The sequence below is a fragment of the Aquarana catesbeiana genome, linkage group LG01 (assembly GCF_042186555.1).
Source record: "Aquarana catesbeiana isolate 2022-GZ linkage group LG01, ASM4218655v1, whole genome shotgun sequence".
In the NCBI taxonomy this organism is placed as follows: domain Eukaryota; kingdom Metazoa; phylum Chordata; class Amphibia; order Anura; family Ranidae; genus Aquarana; species Aquarana catesbeiana.
This window is the reverse complement of record NC_133324.1, coordinates 93,031,433-93,047,094: the sequence shown is the minus strand read 5'-3', so window position 1 is coordinate 93,047,094 and position 15,662 is coordinate 93,031,433. Positions and strand designations below refer to the sequence as shown.

The window sequence follows — 15,662 nt, the reverse complement described above, 5'->3', positions numbered from 1 at the left end:
GTGAATGGCTGTGCAGGGGAGACATGTCAGGACAAGTCTGATAATTGGAGAAGAGCAGGGTTAGAACCAACCACAATGAAATAAACACTTTAAAGCTCCCAAAGCCATGGGTATTAGGAGTCCATGCTTCCCCCACAGCAGTCTACTGGAAATCATTGGTTCATCAGAAGTAGGAAGAAAGTATGGGGTGGGATTATAGGGGTGCCAACAAATTAATAATGGAAACGGTAAACCATAAATTTCATGTTTTAAATACTATCGTGATTAAAATTGGATCAAAGATAAAACCGTTCTGTTTCTTTGTACATCTCTGTGATGGTGGTCACACACAAAGGGGTTCCAATTAATCAGTGATTACAAGATGGTGTTTTCTCAACATCTTTTGCCAGCATTGGCTACTTCAGGGGATTTTAAGCCACCAAAAAGGTATATGGAGCCCTGGGGGGGATCACCACTGGAATTGACACCACTGAGGAAGGGGGGGGGGGGGGGCGGCACCATGCAGCCACAGAGAACAAACAAAATATTTGGGGGGCACACCCTAAAAGATGCATTAAAGCTGGTGCAGCCATAAGACCATACAGCAGAGCAAAATATTACAGCGCACACATGCAAAAAAGACATTTACCTCCAGCAGGGCTAGTTTAAAACACCTAGACAATCTAAAAAATATTAGCAAAAAATATGGGGATTTGGTCACACCATATTGCTATATGGTGCTAAGTCCACTTACTGCGACAAAGTACCCCATGATTAGTGGGTCCTACACTATCCATGGATTGGGAGATCCTGCTTCTCTGAACCATGAGAGCAAACACTCTTCTATATGGGAGAACTTTGAGGTCTCCACCCATGACACAAGTGGACACTAATGAGAGGCACTTAATGAAAGAGTGGGGTGCTCCCATATAGAAGAATGTTTGCTCTCATGGTTCAGAGAAGCAGGATCTCCCAATCCATGGATGGTGTAGGACCCACTAATCATGGGGTACTTTGTCGCAGTAAGTGGGCTTTGCACCATATAGCAATATGGTGTGACCAAATCCCCATATATTTTGCTAATATTTTTTAGATTGTCTAGGTGTTTTAAACTAGCCCTGCTGGAGGCAAATGTCTTTTTTGCATGTGTGCGGTGTAATATTTTGCTATGCAGCCACAGAGGACGCATAATGACCAAGTTGGAGATAAGTGTGCAAAATGTATACAAGAGGGCGCCTGCAGGTAATGTAGCTTGTATCCAGAAGAGAATGGATAGGTTTTGCTCACAAGCACAGAAAAATCTTTCCCAAGTCGCCCTCAGTCTCTGGCTTTTTATGGGATGAGGTGCTGGATGTAACTTGGTCACCTTGGTCGGACTTAATACAAAATTGGTTAATCAGGTTATTCCTTATGTAAAAGTTTTTATATGGGAATAAGAACTGGTCCTTAACATTCCTTAAAATCTAGGACCTGTGGTGTAATCCTACTCTCATTAAGTTCAGGGTGACCTCCCCAGTTCACTCAGAGTGAGTGCATGTGGCCCCTTTCACACTGCTGCGATTTGAAAGTCGTGCTTCTTTCTTTTTTTTTTTTTTCTCTCTCTCTTTCACAAGTGTGTAAGGGGCCTCGAATAGATGCACTTTTTTTTTTTTTTTTAACAAAAGCACTTAGACTGTCAATGTTCCAGTTTTATTTTGTCAACATCGTTACTGTGATGGGTTATATGTAGTTGGTGAACTCACAATTTTTGGATATTTTATTTTAAACCAGGTCCCTTTAGTGTCCCTTTTTTTTGAATGATGTCAGTTTGAGCTAATGAGCCGTGTAGACCTTTTTTCTGGTTTTACATAAAGTAGCTGACCTAGAACGTGTTTTTATTAATAATTTACCACTTGTTCTGTACATTAGGTCTTAATGAAGTAACTCAGACAGCTAAAATGAGATAAGATAGGAGGTAAGCGTGAAAGATAGGGCAATAGTCGATAATGAGCTGTTTAAAGAAAGTGGAACGTCCTCCATAAATGGTGCATTAACTTTTATAGTGTATGTAAACTCTATAGTCCAACACAAAGTGGCACATGCTTGTGAAGTGAGTGAGAGGAAAAAAATAACCTTCGCCCCGGTCTCAAGTCTTTTTCAGACTCTATCAGGTTTTCTTGTAAGATTGCTCTGTATTTGGCTCCATCCATCTTCCCATCAACTCTGACCAGCTTCCATGTCCCTGCTGAAGAAACGCATCCCCACAATATGATGCTCCCACCACCATGTTTCAGGGTGATGTGCAGTGTACATTTTCCAGCACACATAGCGTTTTTGCTTTTAGGCCAGAAAGTTCAATTTTGGTCTCGTCTGACCAGAGAACCTTCTTACACATGTTTGCTGTGTCCCACACATAGCTTCTCGCAAACTGCAAATGGGACTTCTTATGGATTTCTTTCAACAATAGCTTTCTTCTTGCCACTCTTCCATAAAGGCCAGATTTGTGGAGTGCATGACTAATAGTTGTCCTGTGGACAGTATCTTCCACCTGATGCTCCAGAGTTACCATGGACCTTTTGGCTGCTTCTTTTGATTATTGTTCTCCTTGCCCGGCCTGTCAGTTTAGGTGGACGGCCGTGTCTTGGTAGGTTCACAGTTGTGCCATACTCTTTCTATTTTCGGATGATGGATTGGACAGTGCTCTGTGAGATGTTCAAAGCTTGGGATTTTTTTTTTTTCCTAACCCTGCTTTAAACTTCTCCACAACTTTATACCTGACCTGTCTGGTGTGTTCCTTGTCCTTTTTTATGATGCTGTTTGTTCACTAAGGTCCTCTAACAAACTTCTGAGGGCTTCACAGAACAGCTCTATTATTAATTGAGTGACTTAAGGCAATTGGTTCCACTAGATTTTTAGTTAGGGAAAGCAGAGTAAAAGGGGGCTGAATACAAATAATAAAAAAATACTGCGCTACCTATAGAAAATATCCCCCCAAAAAGCAGCAGTTAAACAGTGAGATGTGCACCAAAATAACTAATAAAAAAAGAAATAACTGCGCTAAATATAAGTGAAACACGTGAAGCAATCTCAAAGACTTCCTTGAGGAAGTACATATATAAATACAAAAATGTTGAAAAATATTAAATTAAATTATGAAAAGTACATGGGTCAACACATGTATGTATGAATCAAACATGAGTGTCCATATGTAATATTTGCGAATAAAAATAAGTGTTCATATATAGTAACAGAAAATAAAAATGTGAAGTAATGATCTGAAAACAGTCCAAGAAAGACCCCTTGGGTGAATCCAACCAGAGTCAATGGTGTAAAAAATGAGAGTGACAGCCCATACAGTATCCGCAAATACCCAATAATTGCACTTACCGCAAGGCAAGCGTACACCAGCCTGTATCACGTCTTGGTGTGGAGAATCCAGATGGTGCTCTTAGACTGTATACATCGTAGCTGAAAGGATGTAATGAGGACACTAAACTTCCATCACAAGGTAAGCCCAACAGCTTGTGTTCAGTATTGGTTAACCACACCACACTACGTGATCCATCACCAGGCAAATAATGCGCTTACCGCAAGGCAAGCCAACCACAGCTTATGTTCAATAGCAGTATGAGAGATCCATTGACGTTCTGGACTGCTTGCGGCAGGAACCGGGGGGACACAGCAGAGACTCCAAAATGACATCTCACAAGCATGTAAATAAAAAAGAACTGGCCATAGTGTAATACTGATAAAAACGATTTAATAGATAAAGGTAGAAAACTCACATGAGTATGTAAAAATACAGCAAACAGCCGGCCGGCATGGCGAGCACCCGTCCACACTGTAAATAGCGATGACGTCAGAGCGTCAACCTCCCGACGTACGTTTCACCACAAATGGCGTTGTCTGGGGAATACAAATGCACGTCACACTTTTCAGATATTTGTATAAAAAAAATTAAACTTCTTTTCCTTTCACAATTATGTGCCACTTTGTGTTATTCTATCACATACAATCCCAATTAAATACGTTTACTTTTTTGGTGACTACTTTTTCAAGGCACTGTATCTCTGTTTGACAAGTACTGCTCAGCCAGAAGTCCTGTGAGTAATAACAGCCCAGAGAGCACTGGAAGTTATCGGAAAACAAGCTGGGAACAATGCTATCTCTGTAGACTTTAAAACCTTTTCCCACTTAGAGAAGAGGAGGTGTTATATTTTGGTTGTGATGACTTTATATCACAAAGAAAAGGGAGTTAAAGGATGACTGCTGGGCACATGAGAATACGGTCACATAAAAACAATGTATATTACAAAAAGCTCACTTAAAAACATCACAATTGAAAATAAAACGCATGATAAAAACTGCAGATTATCTTTTAATCGGTTGTGTGCATGTTTTTTGGATAATTCACTTCTTCAGGACTATGACTATCTTGGGACAGGCGCATATATCTATCTATCCAATCAGATGATATGCAAGATGGCCTGGCTACTTCATCCCAGGGCATGGCGACTTATCGGGAGACAAAGGGGGAATAAAATCTAAAACAAAGGGGAACGAACAGCAAGTTACTTCTAAAATGGTGCTGATGGAGAGAATATTCCAATCCTTAACGCACCTCAAAAAGGACTTAATGTTTGTTTAAGGCAGTTGGCCCATTATCAGTACTCTTAAAGGAGTAGTCCAGCCTGAGCTTTTTAGGTTGGGCTTCTCCTAAGGGTCACAGGAGTGCAATTTTTTTTTTTTTGCACTCCTCCTGTGAACCGTTTTCAGGTCTGAAGTCTGCTCTCTGCTGACATCACTGCGATCAGTCAAGGCAGCGAGTCATCCCGACTTATAAAGTCTGGATCCACCAGCTGCCTTGAGTGATGGCAGTCTCAGTGAGCCGCTAAGACAGCCGCTCCCCGCCCCTCCACAGCTCAGTGCTCCAATGAGTGTGGAGGAGCAGAGAGGAGAGATGCTGACAGGCAGCAGCTCTCCGCTTGGAGGTGTGGGAACCAAGCCATCGGCAGTGTTCGGTGGCTCGGTTCTCAGTGCAGAGACGCCGGAGGACAGCTACAGCATCGGTCTGATGCTGCATCCACCTAGGTAAGTATGATCATCCAAAAAAAAAAAAAACCCATACTTCTCTTTAAAATATCCATACCAAAATTCAGAAATTCCTACAGCAAGCTCTTGTCCATACTATATCTTCATCCATTTGAACCAATTTTCCTGCAAAACCAGCACTGCAGGCTACAGCCCGCCGCGCTGACCAGTGTGTTTTGATTGCGGGGAGGTCTCCCCACTGTTAGAATACAATGAATCGACAGGAATTATTCCCTCATCCACCTCAAATGTGTGAATGGAAATCTGGTCATGGTTTTGTGGGGGTGGGGGGGTGGGAGGGTGTTTTTTAGGTGGTGGTGGTCTTTTTTTTTTTTTTTTTTTTTTTTTTTTATTTATTTAATTTATTTTTTTACCTGACTCCTCTATGGGCTGCCTAACTAATTCCAGTCTTAGTAAACTAAATTTGTTTGCTATGGCTTATTAGGATCCTACTTGAACTTATTAAAGCAGACCTAATTACTCCTGATGTAAGCTGTTTTACAGTCCACTCCTGTCTTAGGTCCTAATTGGATGATTGCTATCACTAATATGGGCTGCAGATGGGTGGATGCATGCAGGAATTTATACAGACAGTGCTCTAATACAGGGGGTCTCCAAACTTTCTAAATACAGGGCCAGTTTACTATCCTTCAGATTTTAGGGGGGGCCGGCCTGTGGTCATTGGGAGTAAAAAAAGGTCCTGAAGTCAGTGGGACAAAATAATGGGAGTAATTGTGCACCTTCATTTGTGTCAGTGGGAGAAATTATGCCCCATTGTTGGTATCGGTGGGTAAAAGCAAGCTAAAGGCCACATCTGACCCCTGGGCTGCTGTTTGGAGGCCACTGATCTAGACCAGAAAATACACAGGAGACCTCTCCAGCGGTCATGTTTAGGTCTGGGTTTTTCATGCACCATATCCTCTAATTAGTCAGCTGTTGGTTTTTTCATAGTTAAGCGTGAGACTGCACGATAGAGGAACGTTGATGCATTCTTAGTAAATGTGCATATATACATACTGTATGTGTGTTTGAATGTATATACTATAGCAGGTATACAGGATTGTTGATTGTGTATACATGTCACTTAAGTTTCTCACATGGAGAGTGGCTCCAAGGTTCATGGCTAATTTGGGATCAAACAAACGTTTTTGTTTTTGCAGGTCCTAATTGGCCCTGTCCAAAGACTTTGTAGTTCTTTGGGTGGAAAAGTTCTCCATCCCTAGGTCCACATCCTACCTGGTAGCTAGAATACTATTAGTCTCTGCTATCTGCAGGTTATGTGAACTGACTGATGCTTAGGGCCCTCCCTCTCTTTGCTGTTGGAGCTTGCTGCTGGGTGAAAAGCCTGATTGAACGCTGAAAAGGTATAAGAGCTGCCTGTTGTTTGTAAATTCATGGGGGGGGGGGCACCCTGTTCATCAGGAGCGGACAATAGTTTAGTTAGTGACTTGAATGAGCATATGTTTTGATTGTATTCTATGGTCTTTCTGCAGAAAGCCCTGCTGCTTTGAAACTGTAAGAGTGCAGGACAAACCTACATTAACTGTCCTGGGTGTCCCTGTCTCATGTCTATGCAGCACCCTCTAAATTAGGTGCTAGGTAAATTTTTAGTTTTTTTGGGGGGGGGCTCTTGTGTAATCGGTGGAGCAGTTGCTGATTGTTTTGGACTGCTCTGGGTCTCAGGCTGCAGGCATGACTGCTTCTCCCTGCCTACTGGAAGACGCCAGAACATACTATAGGAGTGAAGCACATTAAATGAGTAGCCTAAATATTTATGGGTCTTGGCCAATCCTTTGGGAGGTGTGCCCAATAGGTGGCTACAGAGCACATAAATAGTTTGCAGTCTGTACCAGTTTGGTTCTTGTCCAGGAGAAGTTCCCATCCTGAAGGGCTGCTGCCCTTCTGGGCAGCCCAGCTGACATTCTACCTGTGTTCATCGGTGTCTTGGCTTTTGCTAAGCTGGAGGGCCTGCTTGCTGAGAATCTCTGCAGCTAAAAGATGTCACTGAGGATCTGGTCTGGAGAGTTCACGGGAGAAGTGTCTGGCTGATATTGGAAAGAGACATCTGTGGACATTTAGTACAGACCTGAGTGCAAGATCTTGGTGACTGTTGTAGCTGCTATCCCTAGTGCAGCCAGACTAGTGCTTGCCTGGCCAGGGACTTTGCTGATTATGTCTCCAGTGCTGTCCATTATTGGGCGTTGCCTAGAAAGACTGTCCCACGAATTAGTGATAGAGGATAGTGTACTCCGGTTGCTGTTCATTGAGCATCCCATGGCTCCTTATGCCCTACCAAAAGCTATTCAGCAGTACATTTTAAAAAAGGCAACCTCTTGACCAGGAGTGCCCAAACTTTTGAAGCGCGAGGGTAACTATAGTGACCTGGTAACTGGTCGCAGGGAACAGTGAACAGAGCGGGCAGGTGACAGGCTGTGTCCACTCTGCATATGCAGAGCAAACACGGAAACGGCCCCGAACCACCCAGACAGAAGGGAACGGAGCCCCTAGTGCTTTTGCTGCACTATTCACCTTCAGACCACAGCTTTCCTTCTGCAGTAATTTTCCCCACTGCTAGATGTCATTGGTCTGTTGGCCACCATCATGACTGCTAGTGTACTCCATTTACAGGTACAAGATATGCGTACACTGTGTCGCTCTAGCTGACAATTGCGCTGTTGTGCGATGTTGCACCCAAACAAAATTGACAACTTTTTTTTTTTTTTTGGGACCATTGTAATTTTATACAGCGATCAGTGCTATAAAAACGCACTGATTACTGTGTATATGACACTGGCAGGGAAGGGGTTAACCACTAGGGGGTGGTGAAGGGGTTAAGTGTGTCCTAGGGAGTGATTCTAACTGGGGGGGTGGGTTTCAAGTCTCATGACAGCGATCCCTGCTCCCGATGACAAGGAGCGGTGATCTCTGTCATGACGCAAGGAAGAACGGGGAAATGCCTTGTTTACATAGGCACTTTCCCGTTCTGAGGCTCCATGACACGATTGGTGGGAGACCGGTGGACGTCGAGTCCCGCGGGCACGTTTGCCATGTACGGGGTGGGCGCGCACCTCTGGCCTGCTATCCCTGGCTCTTAAAGGGGACGCACAGGTACGCCCGTGTACCCACCGCTGCCATTGTGCCGACGTATAACTGCGTGCAGCGGTCGGCAAGTGGTTAAAGGATGTGCTACTGAGGGCTTGTAAGATTCCACCTCCCACCTTCTGAGGTCTAGTGGAGTCCATGCCTCTAAGGGGTCAGTGATGTTATGACAGCAAAAAGGGACCTACTCAGTATAATGTTATGGCTGATTGGTGTACAGTATTTGGAGTGATTTTCTTCATTTGCTTTAAAGTGCAGCATTTTATTTCGGACAGCCCAGATTTATTTAGGAAGAGCTGCATTGACAAAGTGTATAAACTATACTAGGAGCTAGGTAGCATGAGCTGAGCAGACTGTCAAAAAGCGTCAGACAGTTGAATAAGACTTTACCCTTGATGGTACAGTAGGTGGTTTGACCCTAGCAGCATTCCAGTAGCTGACATCTAGTCCTAGGAGCATTCATTTAAATGCCTGTATAATCATTAACCTGTCATACAGGTCTTCCAATTCTGCTATTGACAGCTCATTTGGATGATAAGATAAAACTGATCTCAAATGCAAATGTTTACCTTGCAGACTAATGACCCTTACTGCTGGCCAGTACTAGATACCCACAGACTGCGAGCCTTTCGCTTAAAGCATATTTCCACTTTTGCAGTATATATTGAGAAAACCCTTTGTTAGGACAGTCAAGGAAGATCTGCCTACATAGTATAGACTGGGTTAATTATGCCAAACACAGCTGCCAAGCCCTCTTATATCTACCTAGGATTTTTTTTTTTTAAGGTGCCAAACATTTTTATAAAACCATTATGTATATGATAAAATAACAATTTTATTGTGTTTTTTTTTTTTTTTTTTTTTTTTTTTTTTTTTAAAAACCACACCATCAATGTATAATTTTAAAACAATCAGACAATCCGTGTGGCTTGGACATGGCAGCAGTGAATTGGCTCTACATGTTTCACCAAAGTATGGCTTCTTCAGGAGTCATAAATACTGCAATAAATGTCACAGGGTGCTCGGAAGAATCCAAAAACTTGAGAAGCTTGTGCATGAAGTAGATCAGCCCAGGGAGGTATGAGGTTGTTTATTTTACTAAAGTCAAATATACCCCTTTCATGACTAAGCCTATTTTTGAAATTTGGTGTTTACAAGTTAAAATCCGTATTTTTTGCTAGAAAATTACTTAGCATTCCCAAACATTTATATATATTTTTTTAGCAGAGAATCTAGAGAATAAAATGGCGATTGTTGCAATATTTTTTTTATTACACGGTATTTGTGCAGCGGTGTTTTAAACGCAAATTTTTGGAAAAGGGACACTTTCATGAATTTTAAAAAATCCAAACAGTAAAGTTACCCCAATTTTTTTGTATAATGTGAAAGATGATGTTACGCCGAGTAAATAGATACCAAACATGTCACCCTTTATAATTGCACACACTCGTGGAATGGCGACAAACTATGGTACCTATGAATTTCCATAGGCGCCGCTTTAAAAATTTTTTACGGTTACCAGGTTTGAGTTAGAGGAGGTCTAGGGCTAGAATTATTGCTCTTGCTCTGACGATCGTGGCGATACCTCACATGTGTGATTTGAACACCGTTTACATATGCGGGCGCGACTTCCGTATGCGTTTTCTTCGCTGCGCGAGCTCGCGGGGACCGGGGCACTTTAAAAAATTTTTTTTTTTTTTTTTTATTTATTTTTTTACTTTATAAATTGTGTTTAAAAAAAAAAAATTTTTTTTTTTTACTTTTATTGCTGTCACAAGGAATGTAAACATCCCTTGTGACAGTAATAGGTGGTGACAGGTACTCTTTATGGAGGGATCGGGGGTCTAAAAGACCCCCGATCTCTCCTCTGCACTTCAAAGTATTCAGATCGCTGAAAACGGCGATTCTGAATACTGTGTACTTTTTTTAAATTCGGCGCCATTGGCAGCCGAGTAAACGGGAAGTGACGTCATGACGTCGCTTCCGCATTTACAATGAGAAGGCTGGAACGAAGCCGCCCACAGCTTCATTCCAGCCCGCCCCCAGCCGCCGAAGGCACACTATCAGACACCGGGCCTCCCGATCGCACGGGAGGCAGGTAACAGCGGCGGGAGGGGGGGATGTTCCCTCCCGCTCCTCCGGTATAACAACCGAGCGGCTTTTAGCCGCATCGGTTGTTATACTCGGATAGCCGATCGCCCGCTGTAAACAACGGTACCGGGATGATGCCTGCAGCTGCGGGCATCATCCCGGTATAACCCTGGAAAGCCGAGTACGCATATCTGCGTACGGTCGGCGGGAAGGGGACACTGTGCACTTCAAGTGCATTTGCTCTAGAGGGGAAACTGCTGATTTCCATCCACTTATACAAGCAAAAATGCTGTTTATTTACTTTCGTGCAATTGGGTATTTTCTGCAAAGTGAAGCTTTACCTCATTTACTAAGCTCTAGAGTCCCTTCCACTTGTACAGTATTAAAACCCCTATGGTACATTTTAGGATGTACCACTTTCTCTTTGTTCTGCTTTCTTTCCCTTTTATCTCTCTCTATCCTAATTTCTTGTCTCCCCCCCCCCCCCCCCCCCAATCCTTCTTTCTAGCCGTCTTTCTTTCTCTTATTCTTTCTCTCCCTTTTTTCCTCTCCCTTCCATGTATTCTCTATTTTTATTCCTTCTCTTACTTCTTGGTGGGGGGAATGGGATAAGTGGCAGTGTTGGTGGGGAGTTCTGATCAGCCAACTAAGGTGATCTTGATCAAGGTCATCTGCTGATCTGAGAACTGTAGTGGGGACCTTTAATGGCAACTATAATCCCAGGTAGTGTTACTCAATGTGTCTCCGACTTTGTGGTGTCTCGTAGCAGTGGCACCTATGCCGAAATCGGGAGATAGGGTCTCCTCCAGCCCCTCCCACTTAACATACCTCACCAGTCAGCTGACCTCTAGTCTCTGCCCCCCAGTCATGCCGTGAACTGAATGGGTGGCTGCAAAGAGACTGAGTGGGCAGCTGCGGGCTCCAGAGACGGCCCTGCTGGGCGGCCGCAAAAAGGCTGGGAGAGCGGTGCGGGCTTCAGGAACAGCCAAGGATTTGGTGACCCCTGGCAAATCATCATTTGACTCCTGAGGGGGTCCCGACCCCCAGGTTGAGAACCACTGCTCTAGAGCAAGTGCACTTGCGGTGCACAGTATATTTTCCTTTAGTAAATCAACCCTAAAGTCCCCTGCATTTTAAGATCATGCTGTCATGGAATTATTAATCGATTTATCACTTGGGTAAAGACTACTCCACTAGGAATGTATCTGGAGTCTTCAGAGTGTAGCAAGGGGGAGAGTGGAGAAAAGTACTCCGCTTTCCCCTTCCGTCAAAGCACCAATCAATAATGCTGCAATATAAATTGTCCAAGAGCTATCCTCCTTTCTGTTTGAGCACCATCCCCTGATTGTGGTTTGACGGAAGGGGAGGAATTTGAGTTCTTTTCTCCACTCTCTCTCTCCCCTTGCTACACTTTGAAGATGCATTCCTAGTTGAGTGGTCTTTACCCATGTGATAAATTGATTAATAATTACAAAATCGTGTGGCCTTTTTAAAGTCTAAAAAAGGTCCCATTAAAGGTGTAAATGCAGAGAACTTTGTCACTCCTATAGCCTCTGATATCTCCATGGGCTGATCTCCTTGATGCACAATCTTCTCAAGTGGTATGTGTGTTTGTGTCCTTTTTTTTTTTTTTTTTTTTTTTTTTTGTATTCATAAGACTCCTGAAGAAGCCTTACTCTGGTGAAACATGTAGAGCTAATTCACTGCTGCCATGTCCGCATGGAATTTCTGTGTTTGATTTTAAAATTACAGATTGATGGTGTTGTGAACCCTTTTTATACACAATAAAATCATTATTTTATCATTCTAAAAATTAGTTTTTGCTTTATTAGTACTTGGTGTATTTTCACATTTGCAGTTAAATTTCGAAACCCCCCACTAGGTTTGTTCATATTCACACAGCATACCTAAAGATTAAAAGAAAATCTGCACCACCTACGCCTTTTTTTATTTTATTTATTTCCTTTTTTTTGTGAACGGTAACTTTGGCATCAAAAGTATAAATGCACTTTTAATATCTTTCTGAGCCTCTGGACTCTCCTTCTTCAGTCCCGGCCAGACACCAAATGGGTTGCTGAGAAATTCTGCTCTGATTTTGTTGCTCTTTAAGATTAGCAGTGCCAGCAATATCTCCTATTCTGTCCCCTCTATAGCGGCTAACCAGGCTGTTGCTGTATGTACATGCCTCCAAATGCCAACCCTTTCTTTCATGGGCAGTTTTATTTGATCCATTGGCTCGCATAGCTATACTGGTGAGTGTAAATTGATCATAGATGTTGGGGGCCAGTTGTGTAGGTACATTGTCTACTTCTATCCAACCATCATTCTTGAGCATAACAGGAACTTGTATGGTTGACTCTGACTCTACTAACCAGCAACTCCAGTTCAGCCTGGGTGGAGAGAACAGAAGCGATTGCGTGTGTGTTTGTTTCCAGCACTTTAATAAACTTTTCTCTCGTGCTGGTTGGTTTCTACATTTCTCTATGAATATAAAAATTGTTACCTAATCTGGGTGTTTTTGGCCCCATTTTTGAAATGATTTATGTGGACAGAGCAGTTTGGAAATACCAGACAGGTTATGACTCCATAATTGTTCAATGGACTTTGTTAAGATAGATTTGATTTGACTGCCAATAAGGTCTTTAATAGTCCTGTCCCTTTTTTTTTTTTTTTTTTAACTTTTTCCATTCCTCCAAGCGAAGACCTTCTTTGCTTATTACAGATTCTTCCTCCTGCTCTGGTGTTAATCCATGAGTGTCCTGCTCTTTTTTTATTTGGGATTTTGTTTACCAGTTTTTTGACAATGGTTACAAACTAGTTTACCTTAACAACCAAACTGTCAACAGTTCCCATTGTTACCAAGGAATTCGTTTGCAGAGATCAGGTTTGTCTGAGAATGTTTCTCAAACTAGTCTGATATTCTAACAGCCTTATAGAAAAATCATATTTTATATCTAACGCAACACACCATGTTGAATAGGTAGAGCCTCAAGAGTTGGTATCTTTAGGGGAAGGATTGCCCTGCTATTCTCTTAAATGAATTGACTGACAATGTTTAATTTTAAACTGCTTGGGTTTATCAACCATTGCAATTGACCTGTGAGTATCGGCAAGGTATGCTTTTTTAGTATTTCAGGTTCACTGTCCTAATTCAGTCCATATTGTATATTTCTGCAGGGTTGATGACTTTGGCCTGGGTCTTCTGCTCAAGACCAAACAGATCAAGAGGATGGTGTCCTCCTATGTGGGTGAGAATGCTGAGTTTGAGCGACAGTATCTACAAGGAGAACTAGAAGTGGAGCTGGTACCACAGGTGAGATGTATTTTCTTTAAGAAGATCCGAGACTTGTAGTAGGATATTCTGTATGTAGTATAGGGCCTCAACTCTAAACAGACTTGTTCAGCAAACTAACCTAGGAGATTCTTGTATATGTGATGCTAAGCTGCAGCCCATGTGGTGATTTGTGGACTCTAGCTGCAAGCCATAACCACTGGGTGGTGGCTATCAGCCACCACCCAGCATTGATTCTCAGGATAAGGAGAGGAGGATCCCTAAAGGAAATCGAGGTTTTTAAAGCCACCAGCCATCCATGTAAGAACCCCAGAGAATAGTAAAATCTTTGGTTTTCCCATGCTGTTACTTTACAGCAGCAAGGTGAGAGGCCACTCCACACAGAGGTATCACTAGATGGATTTATTATTCACTCACCTTTTTGTTTATATATGTAATTCGTTTTGCGATGGAAATCATCTGTTATTTATCATAATGTGAGAAATTTGTTAATTTAAGTTTTTTTTGCATCTGCACTGCCACCTAGTGCACATCTCTTGTGTTGTTTTCAGCATTGTTTTATATCATTTTGTGATGCCCTGCTCACTCTTCAGGACTGTAAGGTAATCCATCTTTTTTTTTTTTTTTTTGATTAATGACGGTTACTTTGGCATTTAGCGCACTTTAAAAAAAAAAAAAAAAGCGTGTCAAACGCCAGATTTTGAAGCAAGTGTAAATGAGCCCTTACATTGTCTGCTTTGTAGGGTTGGGTGACACATTGGGGGAGATGTACTAAAACTAGAGCACTCAGAATCTGGTGCAGTTGTTCATAGTAGTCAATCTGCTTCTAACTTCAGGTTGTTGAATTTAAGCTTTGACGATAAAACCTGGAAGCTGATTGGTGTCTATGCAGAGCTGCACCTGATTTTGCACTCTCTAGCCTTAGTAAATCTCCCCCATTGCTGGCTCAGTCACCACCTGTGTGTGGTGTGTTTTAGCTTGCACATGATGGAAGTTTAGCAGAAAGAAAATTCCCTTGCACAGTTTTTTAAGTCCTATAACTGCTGTTGTCACACTGGTTAAGCTTTTGCAGCTTGGAGAGGAGCCATTGATGAAGCCATGTGCTCTGTAACAAAGGACACTTGGCTTCTATTCATCACCTTTGCTTTAGTTTGGCAGTTGCTGAGAACCCTCTACACAGGATGCAGTGTGCTTGTTTATTGCAGGTTCTATACTAGCAGCAATACCTTAAACCTAGAGGAGATGGCTTTTCCCACACTCCCCACAATGGCTGCCTACATTTTTCAGTCAGCTTAAACAGCTGTCTGGGTCCTTTTCTGTTGGGTTCCCAGCTGCCTAAAATATAAATTTTCCATCTCTTAGGCTGACCATACACTATACAATTTTCTTTAGATTTACCTTCAACTATGTAGTACGAGGGCCTGTCTGATTGCATACAAATTGAAAGGGCTTAGGTGTGACCTCCATTTTATATGGTTTTGGTAAATCTAAAGGAAAGTTGTATAGTGTATGGCCAGACTTACTCGACCTACCTCACAGGGTAGTTTGACCATACCTGATTGTTTTAAGTATATTTTCTGGCTTTCCAGCTGCTCATGGCGCATTAGTGCTTACAACCCTAATGCACCAATTCCTCCACCTTGCTGGAAGCTATCGTTCTCTTGGAAGCCTTATGAAATCTGCTTAATGGAGGCCCAAAGGCTCCTTGCGCTTTAACCCTGTCCATGCTTACTACCCTAAAAGCCTGGAAAATGGGTCTTCGCTACGAATCCATTACCCCCTACCAATTTCTCCCCATGCCTCTTTATGGCTCAACCTCTGCCTTCCACATTTTTACACCTTAACTGATCTGGCTGCTTGGGCCAAGTATAAAATTAAGTAGCTGGATCATTTTAATTAGGAATCGTGGGTTACTGCCCTTCCCTACGATGTGTTTTAAGTTCAACCTCCCTACACGTTCTTTTTGGTATCTACAAATTGCCTTCAGTGCTCAGTTCCCAAGCCGTCAGATTATCGTCATCTTGTACTGTCTGCATTATCTAATCTATTATTTCCAAACAGGTATCGCTGCTCCTGTGTATTTGTGCTCAATTCATACACCATTTACATTAATTTAAAATGATTTATTTTG

At 42.4% G+C, this 15,662-nt stretch overlaps 1 protein-coding gene across 1 annotated transcript in view; it reads left to right on the top strand.

Moving 5' to 3' along the window:
* OXCT1 (3-oxoacid CoA-transferase 1) overlaps positions 1-15,662 on the top strand; it is a 202,569-nt gene that overhangs the window by 17,648 nt on the left and 169,259 nt on the right. Inside the window, exon 4 of the mRNA XM_073621764.1 lies at positions 13,417-13,552. Coding sequence (XP_073477865.1) covers positions 13,417-13,552 — 136 coding nt within the window. The remainder of the gene's footprint in view (positions 1-13,416; positions 13,553-15,662) is intronic.